This window comes from Danio rerio, chromosome 19, assembly GCF_052040795.2.
Source record: "Danio rerio strain M-AB ecotype USA chromosome 19, GRCz13ab, whole genome shotgun sequence".
Classification (NCBI taxonomy): Eukaryota; Metazoa; Chordata; class Actinopteri; order Cypriniformes; family Danionidae; genus Danio; species Danio rerio.
The window spans coordinates 26,013,285-26,035,232 of record NC_141039.2 but is presented as its reverse complement, the minus strand read 5'-3'; the positions used below and the strand labels follow the sequence as shown (position 1 = coordinate 26,035,232).

Genomic DNA, 21,948 nt, shown 5'->3' with positions numbered 1-21,948 from the left:
TGTGTGGTGAGCGCACTGGCGCCGTTGTCCTGTGGCAGCCGTCGCATCATCCAAGTGGATGCTGCACACTGGTGGTGGTGTGGAGAGACCCCCCCTCATGATTGTGAAGCGCTTTGGGTGTATGGCCATACACAATAAATGCGCTATATAAATACACATTACATTACATTACATTACAACATTAGCTAATAATATTAAACCTAACTTTTAACTATTCTAGCCAAACTAAAAATTAATCCACAGAAACAAAAACTACTGTGACAATATTCTTTTGTTTTGTTCTTTTGAAAAATTTTCACCTTTAAACTTTTTTTTTTATTTCACAGGAAGGCTAATAATTTTGTCTTGTATACTGTAGTGAATTTAATAAATGTGGCATATTCAAGGTTCTTTAAAAAGGATGAAATTTGTGAAAAGTGACACACTTTTGTGTTACAATTATAAATACAGATTTCCATTTCTAATAAATTATGTTCTTTTAAACTTTCAATTAACCAAATAAACCTGAAAATCCTGTATTAGAATGATTCCGTGTAACACTGAAAACTGGTGTAACGACTATATAAAAGGGGGTATATGTAGAATTAATTAATTAATATATTATATTCAAAATTGATTTTAAAATATATATTTAAATACAAAACATTTTTATTGCATTTATTACAGTTTTGAGTATTACTTTTGACTTTTAAACTTTTAAAGTTAACTTTTACTAACAATTTAAAAACTTGTTTAAAAAACCTATACAACACCCCTAACCAAAGTCCAAATTTTTAACCAAAAATGTTCCTTACAAACATATTTTTGTCGCGTGTTAGCAGACCACTGTAATCCACATGTGAGTCCAGCTGCACTCTTATAACGGGCAATTGAAAACAAAACCTTTGTTGCAGCACATTTATAATCACATTGATTACAAAAACTCAAAAGACGTCACGTTGTACCCACCGGTACAAACATCCAGTCTCCACGCTGGACTTTACACAAGAATCTAATCAGCGTGAAGCAGCTTCTAAATTACTTTTCAAACCGGTAGAGCAAACTTGCTCGTAATAACACAAAAATGACCAATTTTCACTTTTTTAGTAAAATATATGTGTCCTAATATTGTTTTGTAACATGGGACACATATATGACTGTCAACATTAAAAAAAATGTGTTTTTGTGTTTGGTGACCCTTTAAAGCAGGGCTATTCAATTGGCGGCCTGCGGGCCAAACTCGGCCCCCGAGGCAGTTTACTCCGGCTCTCCAAATAGTGTGACCAAGACATCAAAAATAAATTTAGTTCCGTCGAAAAACAGCCACTATAGTTATGAAGTGATGCGCGTCTGTTCATTACAGCGCGAGCTGCTGCACAGAGCGCGAGTCACTGTAAGCAAATGGTGCGGGCAGCTGAAAACATATGGATATGTTTTGTAGAAAAGACCTTTTGTACAATGCACTAATATTGTTAATAGGGGTGCAACAATTAGCCAATTTCCCTATTAACTGCGCTTTAATTCGTCACAGATAATGAATTGTAAAGGCTCCTCTAAGCCGCGTTTCTGTTGCACGAAAACGATGCAATTAAACAGTTATGATAAGTTGGCAACTGTGTGCTAATTTAAAGTTCCAAGTATGTACACCGAGACTAATACGCACGCACACCAGATTAAGATAGCAGCTGCTGTTCCCATATCACGTCTTTTCCACTTGCAAGTTTGTTATTTCTGATGTAAGAATATATGACTATGCGAGCACAAGCGGAGCATTGCGCTTGCGCCTTTCTGTGCGCACGCAGTAGAAAACATCTCATGGTGAGAGTTGCACGTGCCTTTCAGTGCAATGTAAACAAAAGATATGTTAGACAAATTATTATTAAAATGATTATGTATGCATGAATGCAGATGGCAACAACAGTTAATCCAAATAGCTACTTACCTAATATAAAGCTTGAATTTACATTAGACCTGATAACCGTGATTATTCTTCAGAAAATAACCAAACTACCAAAATCTATAATGTTGCATCACTAATTGTTATGCAGTTTAAAACATAACATCTGAATATGTCTGAATGTAAAAGAAGCCTACTTCAGCAATGCACTGCTTTTGTTGTGCTCTAAAATACAACATTTGAATGTACAAATTAAAAAAAAAAAGCCAGTGTACAAATTATCCATTAACTATCAAGGGGGTCTTTTTTTTGTGTGGTTTGTAAAATACATATGCCTGCCTCATTAACCAAATTCATGCTAATTCAATTACATCTTATGTATTAATCAAACTTACTTCCAGTGTCTTTATGTATAATGATTAGATTCTATCATATACAGCAACCTCTGATTAGCTATTTCAACAAACGATTTTCAAATACTTGACATAAAATAGCCAATTTTGACAAATGGTGATGTTTGCATTCCTGCACTGATAAAAGGATGAGCATGAAAGATCGCAATTAATGTTTACTGTATAACATATGAGCAAGCATAGTTTCAGTTATAATACAAACTATGAGTCTAATTTGACTTTTTTAGGCTGTGTACCATCTGATTTACAAAAAAAAGTGTCTTTTGAACACTCACAGTACTTATCTCTGGGCTGGATTTCTCTTTTTCAGACCACACTGAATATTTTCCCGCATCACTGCTGGGTGTGATCATGCATTGGCAATAATGACTTAAACACTAAAAAACTGAACTACTATGACTACTACTTTTATGTTACCTTTATATGACTACTACTTTTATGTGAAGCTGCTTTGACACAATCTACATTGTAAAAGCGCTTTACAAATAAAAGTGAATTGAACTGAATTGAATATCAACCATTTTGAGATGTCAAATTTATACTGGTATTAACTATTATTTAGTACTATTTATTATTACTTCAGTTACAGAGTTTCCAGAGGCCCAACACATTATTTTTAAGCATTATTAGGAGGGTCAACACCCAAAAAAAACCCTTAATAAAATTCCTGGTCTGCACAAAACCATCTCTGAATGTACACACAGCATGTCAAACCTAGAAGCAAACAGAAGATCAGACCAAGTGTCACTCTTGTCAGCTAAGAAAAGCAAACTGAACCAGCTTTTTGCAACAAAATTGTACAATAGATTGTCTGGTCTGATAAATTTCTGCTGAAACATCAGCAGAAGAAAGCATGAATCCATTCTGTCTCGTATCAACGGTTCAGACTGCTGCGGGTGCTGTAGGGGAGATTTTCTTGGCACATTTTTGGCCTATTAGTACCAAGTGTGCATTGTTTAAATGTCACAGTCTTTGCTGACAATGTCCTTTGCTTTATGACTGTGGTCTGCTCATCTTGAGATGACTACTACCAGCACTGTCACAAAGCTTGTGACTGGTTTCATGAATATGACAGTGAGTTCACTCTCCTCAAATGGCTTCCAGTGACCAGATCTCAAAAAATAGAGCACGTGCATCATGGATGTTCAGCAGTCAAATTTGCATCAAGTGTGACAAACATCAAAAAGATTTTTTGTTGAATTTATGCCCAAAAAGAATGAAGTGGTCCTGGTACAAACAAAGTGTACCTAATAAAATGGCAAGCGAGAGTATATCAGATTAATAAATACCAAATTAAATGGAAATTTGTTATTTGTTTAATTTAATTACTTTTTACACAACATGTACTCAAAGGAAAAGCAATCCTTCATAGGTTGCACAAATTTCCTTTTCATTTTAATTCAATTGACCACTGACTTAACCAAAACATTCTGTCTGCCTATAAAATTTAATTTCACTTGATATTAAAAGTTTCATTTAATTTAAAGTTTAAAACAGGTAAGCAATGTCTGTTACCAGGCTATATTTACTCAGCTGTATGGAAAAATGTGTGAATTATTAATAGACAGCACTCTTGGAAGATTTAGAAAATGAAAGAAACGGAATCTACCTCTTCTCATTACAGCTCTTTATAGCTTCACAGATATGGACATATTCACTGCTGAATAATCTATAAATTAAAAACATACCCACCAAATGATCAGCTTGGCTAATCAATCAATCTATTTCTAGTTTGTGTCCTATTAGAAAGGCCATGCCCACACTATGCTTTAATTTACAAATGCATAATTTGTAATAATGCAACATTTTGGTCTTTAAAACTTCTAAAAAATCTTTTTAATAATGTTCTCCAAAGTAGGTAAATTTAAAAATGCTGTTTTGTGTCAGCATGACAATAGAGGTTTTCAAAATCAATAACACATTTTAGTCATATGACTAGAGATGCACGATATATTGGTGGCCATATCGTTATCATCTGACATTATCGGCATGATGTCAAAATTAGGCCAATATCTTTTTAATTAGGCCGATATTTATAGAGATCTACCTGCATCGCGCATGCGTGGGTAGAACTTGCTCAGAGTTGTCCAGTGCACTATAATGGAGCTTTCCTCACATTAAATATGTTTCTATCCAAATATGCGAATTAACTTTGTGCGCAAAACTGAAATATCGCATAAAAGACGCGCAAATAAAGCAGCGTTTCCATCCAACGAGTCAAAGGGAACAAAATTGTCACTACCTGATTATCTGGCGCCAAATATCAACAGTAAAAACGGAATTCGCTGTGATAAGAGAAGCTGTGTGAATCTTTTCTTCATATAATAAATGACTTGCGCCTCAGAAGACAATCCTGACATGCAATGAATGCACGGTGGTGTTTGAAGGCCTGAGATGCGGAGCACATCGCTCTTGATTCTGGAGGTCGTTAATAATATAATGACACTAATACTGAAACGGTTAAGGCAGTTTAGAATGACCAAAACAACATTTCAAATGTTGTACAGTGTGCTCAGCCTGCAGATTTGTCCGTTTGCACACATTTTTACCATCACATGATCTCTTATAACAAAATCACATGACTTTTTTAATGTGCATACCGAAATTTGTTTGGTAAAAGTGTTTCTATCATCGTTTATGCACATCTTTTCTTATCGAATAAAAAGTTTATCCTACTCAGTTATGCGCATGTCTTTTATGTGCATTTACAACATTTTGCGCATCTTGGCATTTCCATCAATCGTTTTTTTTTTTGCCATATCCAAAATGCTCATAAAAACTGGTGGATAGAAACATAGCTATACCCAGTTTATTCCTTCAAAGTTCGTAATTTCTTTGTGTGGTTTTGTTGTTTGTTAGTAACCATATTCCTTTTCATTGTAGATATGTTTAATAGAGTGTCATTGTGTATTTAGGCTTAATTCGCCTAAGGAAAAATATTACATGTGTAAACATAATAGCAGAGATGCACATGTGCTAAACAACTGGTTTGGGTTGTTTGTAGTCTAATATAACTGCTATTATCAACACGTTGCTTTCCATGTGTTGTTAATGTAAGAATGAATGTATTCAATTTGATCTGCATATTTACAATGATTATAACGAGCGCATGTGATGGCTATTACCACGCACACACATAGTGAGCAGATAGAGCCTTCATAGCATCCCAAACAGCAGCAGAGGAGACGTGTGCAAGTCACTGAATCCAGCATAGGGGTTCTCAACTGTCTGCCACATTCTGTCTTTTCATTATGCACTGTGTTTGTCATAATCAATGCTCAGGTGTTCAGGTGTATCAAAATCTGACTCCGAGGACAAATCTTCGCTAGGGATGGGTATTCGTAAAGGTTTTACTGCTATTACTATTTTTATCTATACCACTTATCGGTTCAGTACTTTAACTTCTCTTGTTACTTTTTGTAGTGATTTTTTTTTATGAAATAAAAAAAACTAATTGAACAGATTTAGCAACACTTTGCTTTATTATTACGTTTGTAATATAAAATAAAACTACACCAATAATTGTAAAACAAATAAATCATTTTTTTCCTTTATTGGAATTGGTATTGTTTGAATATTTTCTTAATAAGCATAGATTATTATTAGACTATTCATAGTCTATATATGTAAATACAGCTGATGTAAAAGTGCTTTTAATGTTTAAGATTTATTTAGAAAAATAAGTACTGTTTTCATTGTAACCGAATGTGTGTTTAATTAACTATTAATTTTATACTAATTTAGGTGATTGACTGCTGACATAACGATGTGGATGATGTAACGTTACAGTTAGCTAGGCAGTTTAAAACTATTCAATACTTCTCATTGCAATTAATGCACTTTTGAAAGATTTTTGAAAGTTTAACTTAGCCAGACTGCTTGTGTTTCCACTTATACAAGAAAAAAACTTGTTGAAACAACTGTGAAGGCTTTTATATTTGACACGCTGGCTGGAAACACAAGCATTTCTCATGTGAGACTGCCAACTGTGCAGAGGAATATCAAATATCGCAAATTATAAAAGGTTGGTCAGTTAAATTATGCTATTGTAGGTCAAATTTATTCAGCCATAATTCTCCAGTACCGATAGCAAAACAGTTAACGTCAGAGCTTATCGATACTTCTGTCTTATATAATGTAGCAGTGAAACCGATAAAGTACAGAGTTTGGTTACCCATCCCTACACTCCGCGTGCACACACATCACACAGCGCCTGCAGCTAAAATTTCAAACTCACATCAGTTTATCATAAACCTTTTATTGATCATTTTTCTCACAATTGACAGCAAGAACAAACGGTATCTGATTGATAAGCAGCACCTACATGTGTTCAAAATAACCTAAAACGCCAAATGGGATGAATTCATGCTGCATTTTATAAGTAAAACATACTTGTCTATTTAATTTTCCGATTGTACGGTGGCTCTGAACTGTCAAAACACCTCTCAAAATGCTTTTTCGGACATTATGTATATTACTGTAACACGTTCAAGAACATTTGATCTGGTTTCAGTTCTTAGTTCTTTCATTGTCATTTTACTTAAAATGTATTTATTTTACTTCTTTGTTAGTTAAACCCCATTTTGTTTTTTAACCTCTTATTTTTATGCAACAGTCAAGTTGCATGTTAATTTGCTGTGCAAAGAAAAGGAAATAATTTATTTTTGGCATGCTAATTCATAGGTCTATAATCACCTTGCAAAAGTTCAGATCAACATTTTATGAAGTTTTAGTGTAAAATAAAATCAGTTGTTTACTGTATAAAAATATAACATTTTTAAAAATCCATATCGGTGCATCCCTGCATTTGACCAGTTCATCTAAAATGATGGAAGACATTATCCAGCAGTTGTTTGTCATGCTCATGTTGCTACGCTGTTTCAATAAGCCAGAAAGTAAATAAACGGCAGGTAAAAATGACACCAGTCAAAGCATCTTATGTCTTAACGCATGTGCAGTTCAAAAAAATATTTCTGCAGCTTGTTCAAATTAATCATTTAAAATAAGATGAATTAACAAAATTCTTGTGTTTTTTGGGTGAGGAACTTAACCGTTTTGTTTTCAGTTCCTTTAAATAACTTAAAACCGGGGTCACTAATCTCAGTCCTGAAGGGCCGGTGTCCCTGCAGGTTTTAGCTCAACCTCCTCAACACACCTGCCTGGATGTTTCAATTATACCTAGTAAGACCTTGATTAGCTTGTTCAGGTGTGTTTGATTAGGGTTGGAGCTAAAATCTGCAGGACACTGGCCATCCGGGAACAAGTTTGTGACCACTGACTTAAAAGATCCTTTGAAAACTTCATTGATTTGATTTAAAGTACCATGACGGAATTGTGAAAATGTTTTCTGTTGTTTCAGTCCGGATAAATTTCAGGAGACTACTGAAAATTAGATTTTATCCGGCTTACTGTACATGTAGTCAAAAACATATGCTCACCAAACAGGTCCCACGACACATCTAGCACGGTCAAATCCAGTCAAACCTTTACACTGACAGACTGACAACAGCTATTCAATCCCTGTCTGAAAAAGCCAACTAGCACTCAGCAACACAGACAAGAATAATCTGCCAAACACAGAAATGACTCATCCATTCAGCATTAACATTTGGAGGGATTCCTGTAAATCACTGCTAAGAGCTTTAAAGCAAATGGTAATAGTACAACATCAATTACTGAAAAGAGTGGTTCACCTGTAGGCGTCCGTCCAGCGTCCTCTGGATGGTCACGCACTTGCTGGGATGAACTCCGTTGGTAGTAATGGCGGTGATGAGGGAGTCCAGTTCATCTTTCTTCTCCTTCAGTTTCTTGACCAGACTCTCGATGGCACGCTTGGCGAAGCCCTCGTTTTCGCCACCCTGCCGGTGGCACATGAGGCTGTGCACGATACTGAGGCAGGCGTCATTACTGTTGGGAGGGTTCACGGACATCCTGCTGCTCTGACAGATGGAAAACAGAACAGCAGCATCAACACACACAACTCTTGCACCCTGCATCTAGCATACTAAAATACAGCCAGAACTATTGGTTAACAGAAATTGCTAGAACAGTAGAGTCTCTATATACAGTGCCTAAAGAAAATCATAATGTCCCTTTGAAATAATTACTTTATTTGTCACAAAGCCTGAAATTAAATCACATTCCAAATAACTTTTGCAGATTTTGAATTCAGCTTTATTGTGAAGGTCTTTTGAAAGCAGGGTATAATGGGAGTAAAGGTATAGATTTTCACAGCTTATAATTATTTTCTATAGGCACTGTATTAGGGCTGTGCAATTAATCAAAATCAAATTACAATTTTAAACATTTGAAAAGATTCTACAATATGAAATACGCATGTATTATTTAATTTCCCCTGCCCAGAGCAAATGCGTGACAACAGGTGTCCTCACATTTTATCCTACCTATCAAATTATGCTACCAACACTGTATTTGAAAGGTTCTGAGATTAGGGTAAGGGATTAGGTAGGTTAGGGCAATATTACAGTAGCTTAATATCACACTAATCTACATTAAAATTTACACTGGTAGCATTGATGGGTGGCATACTATGTCATCAAATTGTGCTACCTACTTTTTGAATAGAAGGACAATCTGACAAGGTAGGACAAATCGACAGAACACCAGTTGTGTGTGACAGCCATACTAGCCAATTGAGTAAGCATATACAGTATTTGTTCTTCCAAATCTTGAGCAACCTAACTACACCCACAATAAAACAAAAGAAAACAAACAGGAAATCGCTTGCAAGTGGGGTTATGGCTTCTGCTGCTTCAGAAGCATTAATAGACAAATTAATATCAAAGAAATTGTAATGAGGGAATATCTTGGTTTCAAAGTTACAGACACTGAACAAACACAGGTAAATTTATAGAGCTGTTGCAGAATTGTTGCCGGCTTACAGATTATTGAGCTGAAGCTTGACTACAAAATTAAATCGTAAATCACCATATCTGTCAAAGAAAAGAACTTTATTAGATATTTTCCCCAAATCGCACAGCCCTACACTGTATATTATAGTTGAACACCAATACAGACTGCTTGTCAAGACTTGTAATTGTGCTCAATAAACTTTTAATTATGCTCAACTTTCTTTCAAGTCTACTGGTCTCAAAGAGTTGGTTCATCCCAAAAAATCTGTCATCATTTACTCATCCACATGATGCTCCAAAACCATAAGACCTTCATTGATCATCAGATCAAATCAGAAGAAAGATATTTTAATTAAACTTTGGAGATTTTTAATCCTGTCACTGAAAATCTATTCACCCAAAACTTTGACAATTTAATATTTTTAAAGCATGTTTAATTCAAGCATTCTATATGATGGACAGATTTTTTTTTATTCACATGTTTTATTGAAAATAAACCAAAGTTTATCAATGCATGCTGAATGTATGTACAGGAAAACTTTGATGTTTTTGCACATCAAACTGACTGGCTTGGCATTGTGTGACCTTCGGTGCTGTAAACAGTGTTTCAATGTTTAAGTCTAAAATAATCTTTTCAACATGTTTGAATGTTTTTTCAGAGAAAATCAAATCATCAGGAGGATTTAACCCCTTCATTCATATGATTTTTGTATCTCTTTAGAAATATTTTGAAGCTTTGGGCAAACAGTATTTTTTACCCTTTAACTGCCCCACCAAGAAAATACATTTGGATTGCATTTCTTTACTCCTAGTGTCCCTAGTGAACAAACTCAAAGCATTTTTTTTCAACACATCCCATAATTTCTAAAATATCAACCTCTACCAAATGGTTGATAAGTCGGTTTATGGTAAAAGTACCTGAATTAATACATATACTATGAAAAATCTGAAAATATGAAGTGTAAGTTTGAATTTAGTATTCAAAATAAAACATTTTCGAATACTAAATCAACTTTATTATTTGAAATATGCCATAAAATATTTTAGATTCTCATTTAAGTGTCTCATTTAAGTGTCTCGTTCTCATTTAAGTATCAAGTGTAGTAGTGCAACAGGATTATGCTCGTTTATTTTTTGTTAACCAACAATGCTGTGTAGTGTACACCAATATTTAAAAGTCATTCTTTACATGACATTATCAGTCATTATTTAAAACAGTCAAAATTTGATCAAGCATTTGGTAGAGTAGGCAGTAAGATTTAAGATTAAAATCCTCATTTGTGGTTTCAAGATTAACAAAGAATTGGGATGGCTTGAGAATGAGAAAATCATTACATAATTTCCAATTTCCATTAACTAACTCTTTGAAGATAAAATGCCTTTTCCTTGCTTGACTGCACAAATAAGAAAAAAATTCAAATTGGCTTCCCAAAAATTCACTGCCCATGTCTGACATTGTTTAGACAGAGCAAGTATGTACAAACTAAGTGCTAGAGGGCTGGTGTCCAGCAGAACTTACCTACAACTTTCCTCAACACACCTGCCAGGAAGTTTCTAATCTGCCTAGCAAGAGCTTGATTAGCTAGTTCAGTTGTATCCAGTTAGGGCTGGAGCTAAAGTCTGCAGAACATCTGTGTTTGAAATGTATATCCTCTTATCATTTGAAATAATGTGCAGCCTCGTCTTTATAACAGCCCAGTCTATAACTTAAAGTTAAAACAGTAGGCATTTTGTTAAAACGTGTCCATGTTGTACTAATTTAATGCCTCGTTTCAGTACATAATGACCATATTGTACTAATTTATTCCCTCAATTACATTTTATTAAATAGTAACCATGTTGTACCTGATTTGTTCTGTTTGGGTAAACTGTTACCACCTTGTACAAATCAGTTTTGCAGTTGTAGATAAAATGTGGCCATATTGTATTCATTTGTTCCCTCATTTTATGTGAAATCAAGACCATGTTTTACTAACTCATTCCTTCACTTTCATTTAGTTAAATCCCAGCCACATTGTACTAATTGTTCTGTCATTTTAGTTCAATTGAGGTGACCTTGTATAAATTAGCTTCCTCAATTATGGTCATGTTAGACAAATGAATTCCCTTTCATTTTCAAAGTGTGGCCACGATTAAATATCAACATTAATTATGGAGATGAATTTGCAATTAGTGGCCATGAGCTGTCTGCTTTTTTTCCTTTTGGGGTGTATTAATCTACATTTTTCATTACTGATCAAATTACTTTTCTTCATGAAAAACCAAACTGAAGTGCACTGGATTTTGGAATACAGCTTTCCTTGCAATGTGCTTTGTCATATTCCAACATGATTTGATGAAGTAATAGGTCATCTGCATCATGCAAATAAAAAAAGTGCAAGCACATATAGTACAGTAGCAGTAATAGAATTGTATACAATTCTAAACATAGCAGGCAAAGTCTGAAAGAGTTTCTTTATTGTATTTATATTTTGTTTATATTTTAAACACATGCATTCCCACTGTAGATCCCAATCTAATCTAAAATGATGAATTCTTTCCAAGTAGAGATATCAAGTCATTTGGAATATTTATATCACAGAACTTTAGATTTTTCTAATATCAGGCAGCCCCGGTAAAAAGGTTTCTTTATTTTGTAAAACAATTAAAAAAAAAAAAAAAAAAAACAGACATTTATGTTGTTTGATGTTTAAGAACATAAAGGGGTTTTCTACCTTTATCAATTTTTTCAGTGTTTTTTGGGTAACACCTACGTTTAGGTCACAAATCAAGCTATTAACTACTGGCTTATTATCTGCCTATTATTAAGATATTAACTGTTTATTAATAGTTATAAAGTACAATCTAATTCCACATCCCTAATCCTACCCAAAACCTAAACCCAACTACTACCTTACTAACTATTAATAAACAGCTAATTAGTAGTTTAGTGGTGTCATTTAATGGTTTGTTAATACCATAAGTTGTGAAAAGGATTTTTTTATTTATTTTTTATTTGTTTTTGCTTTTCACTAAAACATACTGTGAAAATAATGTTTGACTTTAATAATATACAAACTTCATTGTTGGACACTTATCTTTATACAGTGACATTTATTTTAGTTAAAATTAATAATAATATATTTTAATCTGTGACTTGACATGATTTTCAAACATGGTTTTCACTGAAAAAAAGATATAAATTTTCTGTTTTAGGAAATATATGGATATATATATATATATATATATATATATATATATATATATATATATATATATATATATATATATATATATATATATATATATATATATATATATATATATAACCTTCTCTTTAATTTATAAACGCAGTGTAACACCATAAAATATGAGCTCATTTGTCCTATTTTGACTGCTACACCATCATAAATTGTGAAAATAACCCATTGAAAAAGGCTTTACGACCAAGCAGAATCCTCTGCTGGCAATTGTTTCGGTGGGACTTCAGCTAATCAGTGTTGGCTAATGCGAACAATTATTTTTCATGAGTCCAACAGCCAGCTGTGCAAGAAAACATACAATCGGATTTAAGTGAAGTCATCATTCGCTACTCTATAGTTTACAAACAGAGAAAGCATTTTACAAGTAACTTTTATTCTAAATCTTGGGCCTTATTTTTAAAACAAAAAATTACAGATAAAAAGACTGAAGCACCAAAAACTGCCCATATTAAACTAACTGAATACTTTGAATAATTTGTTGATTGTTGTTATCCATGAATTTTTAATCAAATGTAATTTTTTCACCAGAGAGGCTTGACAAATCAAAAAGCTGAAGAAAGTTAAATGTGCTGACTAGTTTGTTATTTGCCTAATGAATGACAACTGACAACAGTGACTACAGTGGTTCATTTAAAAGAGGTTCCTATTTTTTTTTCCAATGAAATAGGATGTATTAAATTTGTATTTTAAAAATAAGTATTTATTTCTATTTCTTTATTCTAAATATAAAAAAAAGTGTAATTAAAAAGTGTGGTTATGATGACAGTCCAACAAGCTATCCATCTTAAAAATAATGCTTAAAATGTCATTAAAATGCTGTATATTTAAATCTCATAATTAAAAAGTAAATGAGGCAAATAACTGCAAAAAGATCCACATTTTGAGAGAAAAAAAACACAGCTTCCACCAGGCTGGCTACGGGCCTGACTGCAGTTTATAACAAGCATGGAATAAAACAAAAATATAAAATATAACATGGAATAAAAAGAAATGTTTAACCATGTACTGCATTTTAAATGATGACAATATTAAATTTTTGTCACGTGACATTAAAAATGCAACGTCACATCAACAACCCACATGCTGTAAGTGGGCTTTAAATTTGAATTTGTGTTTTGCACATAAAAACCAGAAGTTCTTGGTACTGTGATAAAAACTCCTGTGATCTTAGCATGAGATGTTGCAAGTGCAAAAGTGCAAGATTTCTGGAGTGCAGTGGTAATTGAGAGCTGGTGGAGCGCTGACGGATCCTGACACTTCAGATCTCTGAGCATCATCAAATCTAATCTGGAGGGAGCTTCTCTGAGACCCTTATTATCAGACTCAGTGATGCTCTCCATGTCTGCGCAAGTGGCCCTTGAGGCAGAGCACCAGAGGAACAACTTTGCATTAGGACAGAACGTACAAGACTATTAGATGAACTAACTGATTTCATACACTGTAATCTTTGAAAAAGGGGTTTCTTCTAGGATTTAACTGGAACGCTCATGCATTATTCTGCTCTTCTTATCTGGGTGTATTACTCTGTTATTTCATCATATAGAGTACAGTGTATTTGAGAAAAGCATGGCGGCCTGATTCTAGAGGACATTCAGTTCCAAACCCAGCTTTAGCCATCACAGTATGATGAAACACCAATGTGTTTGGTGACATCATAAGATACAAGCCCAGATCAACATATTTAATATGCTAGAAAGTCTACAAAACAATTATAGTAGGTCTAATTCAACATCTTTAAACAGATGAAAATTAAAAGTACAATTTAAATGATTTTAGCATACAGTGACTTTTTTCTTCATTCGATTAATAAAGTTGTCTTTGGATATTTGTAAAACTCGAGTCAAAAACACATACAAATATTCCAACCAAAATCAAAATCAATCAGTGGCTCCTGACGAAAGATTGAAGTCTTTTGAAGCAAAATGATCAATCTGTGAAAATAAAACTTTTTACAACATTATTGTTGTAACCAGTCCTGAGCACATTCACAATAGTCACAAACAAGATTATCAAATGTTGGAAAGCTCTAAAAAAAAGACAACCTTCCCAATTACAAATGTGTACAATTTTACTTTTTTGTGTACAAGATAAAGCATCCAAAGCAAAAGATCCATTTCGATGAATAATAAAACACAACAGTTCACTGAAAATAAACAACATAAGCTCACAATTGAGTTTGTTAGCACACTCAGGGCTGACTACTGATGCTGTGGATTAATGGTAATAACGATGTATGTAATGATTAGTTGCACAGGTCAACAATTTTGTTTCATATCACCTCAATGTATTATAAACAACCATGAGTTTTAATTTAGTTTTGCCTGAATGTGTTCCTCAACAGTCAAAATCGTACTAGCCACTGATTAGCAGTTTATAAAACTACCAAAGACTACTATTTCAATAAATGTGACCAACATTTCTGATGTCTTGAGGGTGAGTAAATCAATATTTTTCTCATTTCAGGTGAACTGTTGCCTTCAAACCCTATCCAAGACATTTCTAGCATATTGTACAATAACATCACCGCAGTTAACGGTGTTCATAAAACGTCATGCAAAGTTAAAGCCAAACTGTTGACTGCTCTGCGGGCAAACAAATGCAGCGGCGCAGATGCCATATTTGGTCACATGACGTCATCGAGTCCGCCGTCTAAACATTTCATGAGCTCCTGCTGGACCTGAGCAGTTGATATGACATGCAAACCTTGTATGCGTTCCGATTAACTAGTCTGATCAATACGATGAAGGTGAACTGTTGAATGCCCAGCCTCTTGATCGTGAACTTGCTGTGAGAGGGTGGGTATATCAGCGTCTCGAGACAGTATTCAAAACGCTAGACAGTTACGAAATATTTCAAAGCTCAGACAAGGGCAAAGATGAGTTATTACGACACGAGCAGGCACACCTTTGACGTAATATACCTTCAATGCATCGCCGAGCCGCTCGGTTTCTTATAAGGGCTCGACTGTTGCAGTGTGCATTTAAAAATTAATCAAACGATCGCAAGAATGTAAGAATACTCACACATCGGTCGTGTTTTTAAAGAATAGCAAAAAGCAGTCTTCTGCACAAGGACGGAGAGGTAAAAATCCGTGTCCCCTTCCCCCTCCAGCATCTAATTTGAGTCTATCGGAGTCGATACCGGACTATCAGGCTCGCTGTCTCCGTCCGCGCATCCTGCCCGCTCTCCTCGCGCTCGCTACAATAACAAAAGCGGGTAGACATTGTGCGCGTGAGCGTCTCGGTCGGCTTCAACCAATGGGAGGCCGAGTCTCAAAAGGACGGTGGCGCTCAGCCAATCAGCACGCAGCTCTCACGGCTGGGCCCCCGGGCCGAGGTCTGTCTGGGTCGCGTCTGGATTGACATATCGGCGCGACTGTTTTTTTAAGGTGGCGCCGCTGAGATTACTCCGCCCCGTATCAGATCACCCCGCCCCATTCAAGCCTGCTCAGTTTCCATCGATGATTGAAATTTACAACAGCCAGTGAAGGCTACTTTTAGACTAGCGTGCATGCAATAGGCACTAGAAAACTTGTATTATATTCTTGTTATTAACCTACGGACAGCTTTAATAATCGACTAAATATACAACAGTACCTATAAGTACTAAAAGTACATACTTAACAAAAGAGATTTACTTTTAATTTTAACCTTAATTAAAAAAAAAAGTATGTGATTTTAAAATAAATTTTTTTGTTAAATTTGTAACATTATCAAATTGAAGAGATAGTTCATCAAAAAAATGACAATGCTGTCATCATTTATTCAACCTTTACTTGTTTCAAACCCTTATGGGATTTTCTTTTGTTAAACGCAAAATAAGATATTTTTAGGAATATTGAAACCTGTATCAACTGACTTCTATAGTATTTGTTTTTCCTACCATGGACGTCGATAATTTCAGCTTTCTTCAAAATATCTTGTTTAGTGTTCAACAGAATAAGAAACTCATAAAGGTTTATGACCACTTGAGAGTAAGTTACTCCTGGGGTTAGTTTATTTAATTTTTTTTTTTTTTTGGGGGGGGGGGGGGTTAACTATCCCTAAAGTAGTTAGCTCATAGGCTCACTGAACTGAATTAAAAAGATTTGAACTTCTACAGTTACATTAGTCTTTGTCTAAAAACCACTAAGATGATTTAAAGCAGATTTCTAACATGTTCATGACCTAGACATAAAATATTCTTTACCTTAACTATAAAAAACATAATGCATTGTTTGTTTTAAATCAAGTTAGCAAATACTGTCACCATCAAATATGAACTCCAACAGGCTTTTCCTCTATCCTTTAACTTGTCACAGTCATGTGATTTTCGGCAATCTGTCTTTAATCTTTCATCAACAGAGTGACTTTTAGGAGGCCCCTCATGTAATTCCAACTTCCTCCTTGATAGATTCCCTCCCTTGACCTTTCACCTGTCCTGAATCTTTTACTAACCTTCTCCCTTTCGGCTAATACCAGAGGTCACCTTCATCTGCCCTATCTCATATCCTCTTACAAAGCATCTACTATTTACATAAGACATATGCATACCTAAGATTTTACTGCTGATTCAATTATAATGCCATACAATACAAGGGAAGTTCAGTTTTCCTCTAAAGTTATTTTATATTTAAACTCTTCTATTCACTTGAACTGGGAGTTTCAAACTCTGTCTGTATTATTATGTTCTTAAATTACATGGGGAATAAAAACTAGGAGGGCGATGCAGTGGTGCAGTAGTGCTGTCGCCTATGTGTGGAGTTTGCATGTTCTCCCTACATTCGCGTGGGTTTCCTCCAGGTGCTCCGGTTTTCCCCCACAGACTAAAGACATGTGGTACACTACACTGACTGACCACTTTATTAGGTACACCTTACTAGTGCCGGGTTGAACCCCTTATTGCCTACAGAACTGCCTAAATCCTTCTTGGCATAGATTCAACAAGACACTGGCAAATTTCTGGAACATTTTGATCCATATTGACATGACAGCATCAAGCAGTTGCTGCAGATATGTCGGCTGCACATCCATGATGTGAATCTCCTGTTTCACCACATTCCAAAGGTACTCTATTGGAATAAGATCTGGTGACTGTGGAGGCCATTTGAGTAGTGAACTCATTCTCACGATGCTCAGTTGGTACTAATAGGCCCAAAGTGTGATAAGAAAATATCCGCCACACCATTACACCACCACCACCACCACCAGCCTGAACCGTTGGCATTATGGATCCATGCTTTCATGTTGTTGATGCCAAATTCTGACCCTAACCATCCAAATGTTGCAGCAGAAACTGAGACTCATCAGAAAAGGCAATGTTTTTCCAATCTTCTATTGTCCAATTTTAGTAAGCCTGTGCGAATTGTAGCCTCAGTTTCCTGTTCTGGGTGGAACCTGGTGTGCTCTTCTGCTGCAAATCATCTTGACCACGTCTACATGGTTAAATGCATTGAGTTTCTGCCATGTGATTGGTTGGTTAGAAATTTGTGTTAACGAGCAATTTGACAGGTGAACCTAATAAAGTGATTGGTGAGTGTATAACCTTAATAGTTAGAAATCGCTTAAATCAATAAACCACATTCACGAGAACACAATTAAGATAAAAATGTCTACACTTGAAATAAAAAAGTAAATAAGAAAATAAAATAATTCACATCCACAAAATTATACATTTGCTTTTTATAATCATATTTACTTATCATAAACATTAGACTGGATATTACCTCTAAATGTGCAATAAGTAATATGAATAACTGGTTGGTAAAGTTAATTAGAACAGACTTTTATGTTGGCTTGAGAAAAGTTTGCTTGAGTTTGCAACAGCTTTGTAAAGTTAATGTAAACTTAGCATGAAGTGAAAAAACAACATATTTAAAACATTGTTAGCAAATTAGCAAGTTATTAGCGCAAATAAGCATGTTGCTAGCATGTTTCTATCATGCTTTTATATGTGGCTAACAAGTTTTTGTATGTTGTTAACATGTTTTAACACATTTAGCGCATGCAGAATTCAAGTTTAATATGCTGCTAACATGCTTTTACTTGGCTAGCATGAATTCACATGACTGAAAATTGTCATCATTTTCTCTCCCTTCACTAAAAATCAAACAGGTTAGATTTTTTATTTATTTATTTCTGTTGAACAAAAAAGACGTTATTTAGAAAATTATCGAAAAATAGTAACCATTTACTATTATAGTAGGAAAAACACATACCATAAAAGTCAATGGTTTTCATATGAAAGTTAATAGCAACTAGTTTATATTCTTTAAAATAGTTTGTGTTCAACAGAAAAAAAGAAACTTGTCAAGTAGGGATGCTCCGATATATCGTCCAGAGATCGGCTGATAATCACTATGACACGATCAATACTCACCAACCTGGTCGATCGCAAAAGTTTGTTCACGAGATTAGGAAGACACACATGCTCACCCATATATTACACATCAGCAGTGTTAAAATATGTAAAGAGATAAATGATGAGTGAGCAATCGCTGGGTGACCACAGCAGGTAAAATATACTTATTTGTAATTTATAGGCCTATTTCCTTCTAGTAAAGGATATATAGGTGTGAATTTTGACTTCTCATGCATCACATATGCTCTACAAATCTTTTTTGATTGAGACATGTAGAATTGATCATCCATCATTTAAAATGCTTCCATTGTTTTTCTTACCATTTTATTTATATAATTACAATTATTTTCTGTAAAGCTGCTTCTGCCCATGACATGTTCACACTAGACTAAGAGACATGTTTAGGGGTTATATGTAACATCCTTCCTTTATTATCTTAGGTAAGGAGAGATCTACACTTAAGTAGAATACTAGTGTAAATGTGCTTTATGCATTATAAAGCTTGAAGCTTCAGAATCGGTACTCTGTATTGGTCAATCACCATCACGAGGTAACGGTACTCAGTATTGGCTACAAAAATCCTGATCGGAGCATCCATATCATAAAGGTTTGGAACCCACTTGAGGGAGAGTAAATAGTGAGTATATTTTAATTCTGGGGGAAATAAAATTCTTTGAGTGAACAATTTCAGTTTTTACCAAACAGTTTTAGAAAATGATGAGTCTGATCAGTCAGAAACATAAAACACATCAAGTTAGAAATTACTAAATGTCTGACTTAAGTGGTCATAACTTCCTCAAGCCAAAATAATCATAATATTAACAAATGTAATTACTGTTACGACCATTACTATTGTTTTTAAAACCTTACATTTGCAAGTACACAGAGCTGCAGTTTTTTAGCATCATTTACATTCAAACAGACATTTTTTTTATTCAAATAGTTACGTTCTAGAAAGTAATGAGTGCATATTTGCAAACTGCTGTCTCCCTGACTGCTCTTAAATGAAGTGACATTAATGCTAAAGCAGTGCTTTGAATAGCCCAGTGATGTGAGGAAGATTCTGCCAATCTAGAGCATTGGTCCTTGGCATTGAGCACAGTGTAATGGTGCATTCCCAAAATGTGACGTTCATGACATCATGGTTTGCTGGGAGAGCGTGGGGTAAATGCTCCAGATGCCTCAAGCATGGTCTTCCTGCGTGCCGTCTCTTTAGCCACATTATGATTCAATCTTCGCAAACGCTCCTGGAACAAAGATTTGAGATAAATGTAGCCTAAAAAAGATCTAAGGATGTGTGCATATAGAACGATGTTTACACTAACTTACCTGTGCATTTTGGAGTATGTTGTTGACAAGCACCACTCTTCTCCTGGCATTAAGAAGCTTTTTCACATATGGGTCTAAGTCTAGTGCCACCTTCTGGTGTTCATTGATCCTACACAACTCTGCAGAAGAAATGTGGTTATATGCAAAAAGCTTCTTTTTTTTAATTCAGAAAATGTTATTATTTATAACCTTAGCTCTTCTTTTTAAAGTTGCAATGGTCACGATTGTTTTACTGCCCATGACAACTCTATTAAATGTCTATAAAATGTTTTAAAGCCTAGTTATTGGGTCAGTATACTGGCCAATGCCACCAAAACAAAACAAAATCAGTAATATTTTAGCATTGGGATACTTTTGTTTTTTTTAGCAGTCAAATTTTCCCTTTTCATATTTTCATTTGGTATTTTGAGTGCATTGCTTTTTATTTTTATTTATTGTTTTATTTAATATTTATTTTACTGAAAAAACTACGTTTTAATCATTGTTTGTTTTAGCTTCATTTTAGTACATATAGAATAATATCTGGCACACTGAAGCATCATAGATTTAGGTTTATTGTTGGCATTGTTATGATTATTTATTTGTGTATTGTTGTCATTACCCATTGACAGGTTCTGAAAACTAAAAAGTATGCTAAAACACTTTTTAGTAATTAAGCTTTAAGTGTGTAAATGCATATGGTTTGTCTAATGTAATTGTAATGACCATAAATAAAAATTAAATTAATAAATTGATTAAAATACAGCAAAATAGTTTGTACATCCAAACAGACGTCAGCATTTCATCATTATACTGTACTAAAATATATACATTTGCATTGTACAGTACTTTATTGTTGTAATTAACTTAGTTAACTTACATATAAACAGATAGTTCACATTTGCATGTCAATTTTAGGCACTTTTTACATGTAAATAAGAATGTCATACCAACTTACCAGATGCTAAATTATCAATGTGTTCCCTGAGTTCCACTTGGCTTTCTCTGTAAATATAGATTTACAGTATAGTCAACAATATAACAGTCTATTTTTGCACGATTTAAAGTGACTAAAAATAAAAAATATCTTAACTGCAAAAAAAAAAAAAAAAAATCGTACAACAGTGCGAAAGGGAAAAAAATGAACCAACATACACTACAACGAGCATCTCTTGAGTCACAAGACCTGTCATGTTGACAGTCATTAGCATGCTAACAAACAAAACCGCACATTCTAAATAAGACATTTCTTTAAAACACGCTTGTTCCAAAAAAATGTACTACCTGACTGAGTGCACGTGTAAGTCAAGCTGCTGTACAGCGGGTCTCAAGAGGTCCAGCAAACCCTCAGCGAGAGCATCTTTCCCTGATGGGGTTTCAACCACTGCTAATGCTGCCATCTTTACTGAGCGCTGACTTGACAACGCTGGAGTCACTGCGCGGATGTTAGGGCATATACATAAAAATAGCCCAAGCTCAAGATCAGTGCGATGACTTGTAAATCAGCGAATCTCCAAATTTGCCTACATACTGCGTCACGCGCACGGCTATGTTCCAATGCTCTAGTAATACTAGCGTGCTGCTTACTATATGACGTAGTATGTGAAACTAGTAAACGGAATGTGAATGGTAATCATGTGTAGTGCATTACTATGGCATGTTGTAAAGAATAGTACTGTGTATTTTACTGTCTATTTATACTTAATAAATAATGTTGAGAAGTTTTTAAAATTCTGTCCAGGCAGGGAGCCTTTGGGGCCACTAGTAGTGCTAGGGGTCTGTTGAAAAAGTGTAAAAAAAAAAAAAAAACAGCATGAACAATATACAAATAAATTGTTATTAATAAAATACAATGAACTATATAAATAATCATTTAAGCTACTAATATATATAAATCT

At 34.5% G+C, this 21,948-nt stretch overlaps 2 protein-coding genes across 6 annotated transcripts in view; both read right to left on the bottom strand.

The window, feature by feature from the left end:
• The window catches only part of smad10a (SMAD family member 10a), a 46,793-nt gene extending 31,129 nt beyond the window's left edge, over positions 1-15,664 (bottom strand). For 3 of the 5 annotated variants that reach the window (XR_015516006.1, XM_087294609.1, XM_087294610.1), the window contains exons 1-2: positions 15,427-15,617; positions 7,983-8,228 (exon numbers count right to left, since the gene is read on the bottom strand). Coding sequence is in view for 4 of the 5 variants with exons in the window: in XM_087294609.1 (XP_087150735.1) it covers positions 7,983-8,219 (237 nt within the window). In the remaining variant the exon portion in view is untranslated. Of the gene's footprint in view, positions 1-7,982; positions 8,229-15,426 lie in introns of all 5 variants that reach the window. The other 2 variants (NM_001365639.1, NM_001044923.3) reach the window with 1 other exon arrangement.
• A 2,386-nt stretch (positions 15,665-18,050) lies between these two features.
• On the bottom strand, positions 18,051-21,450 carry snapin (SNAP associated protein). Its single transcript, NM_001045148.1, has 4 exons — positions 21,335-21,450; positions 21,009-21,055; positions 20,072-20,190; positions 18,051-19,989 (listed from the first exon to the last, which is right to left on the bottom strand). Exons 1-4 carry the CDS (start codon positions 21,448-21,450, stop codon positions 19,882-19,884), a joined length of 390 nt encoding a protein of 129 aa, NP_001038613.1. The 3' UTR covers positions 18,051-19,881.
• Between the last annotated feature and the right edge of the window lie 498 nt (positions 21,451-21,948).

Coding starts and splice junctions, on each gene's coding strand:
- snapin (NM_001045148.1), bottom strand. CDS start 21,450: ATGGCAGCATTAGCAGTGGTTGAAACCCCATCAGGGAAAGATGCTCTC. Junction 21,056..21,334: donor TTACACGTGCACTCAGTCAG/GTAGTACATTTT, acceptor CTATATTTACAG/AGAAAGCCAAGTGGAACTCA. Junction 19,990..20,071: donor ACATACTCCAAAATGCACAG/GTAAGTTAGTGT, acceptor TCTTTGTTCCAG/GAGCGTTTGCGAAGATTGAA.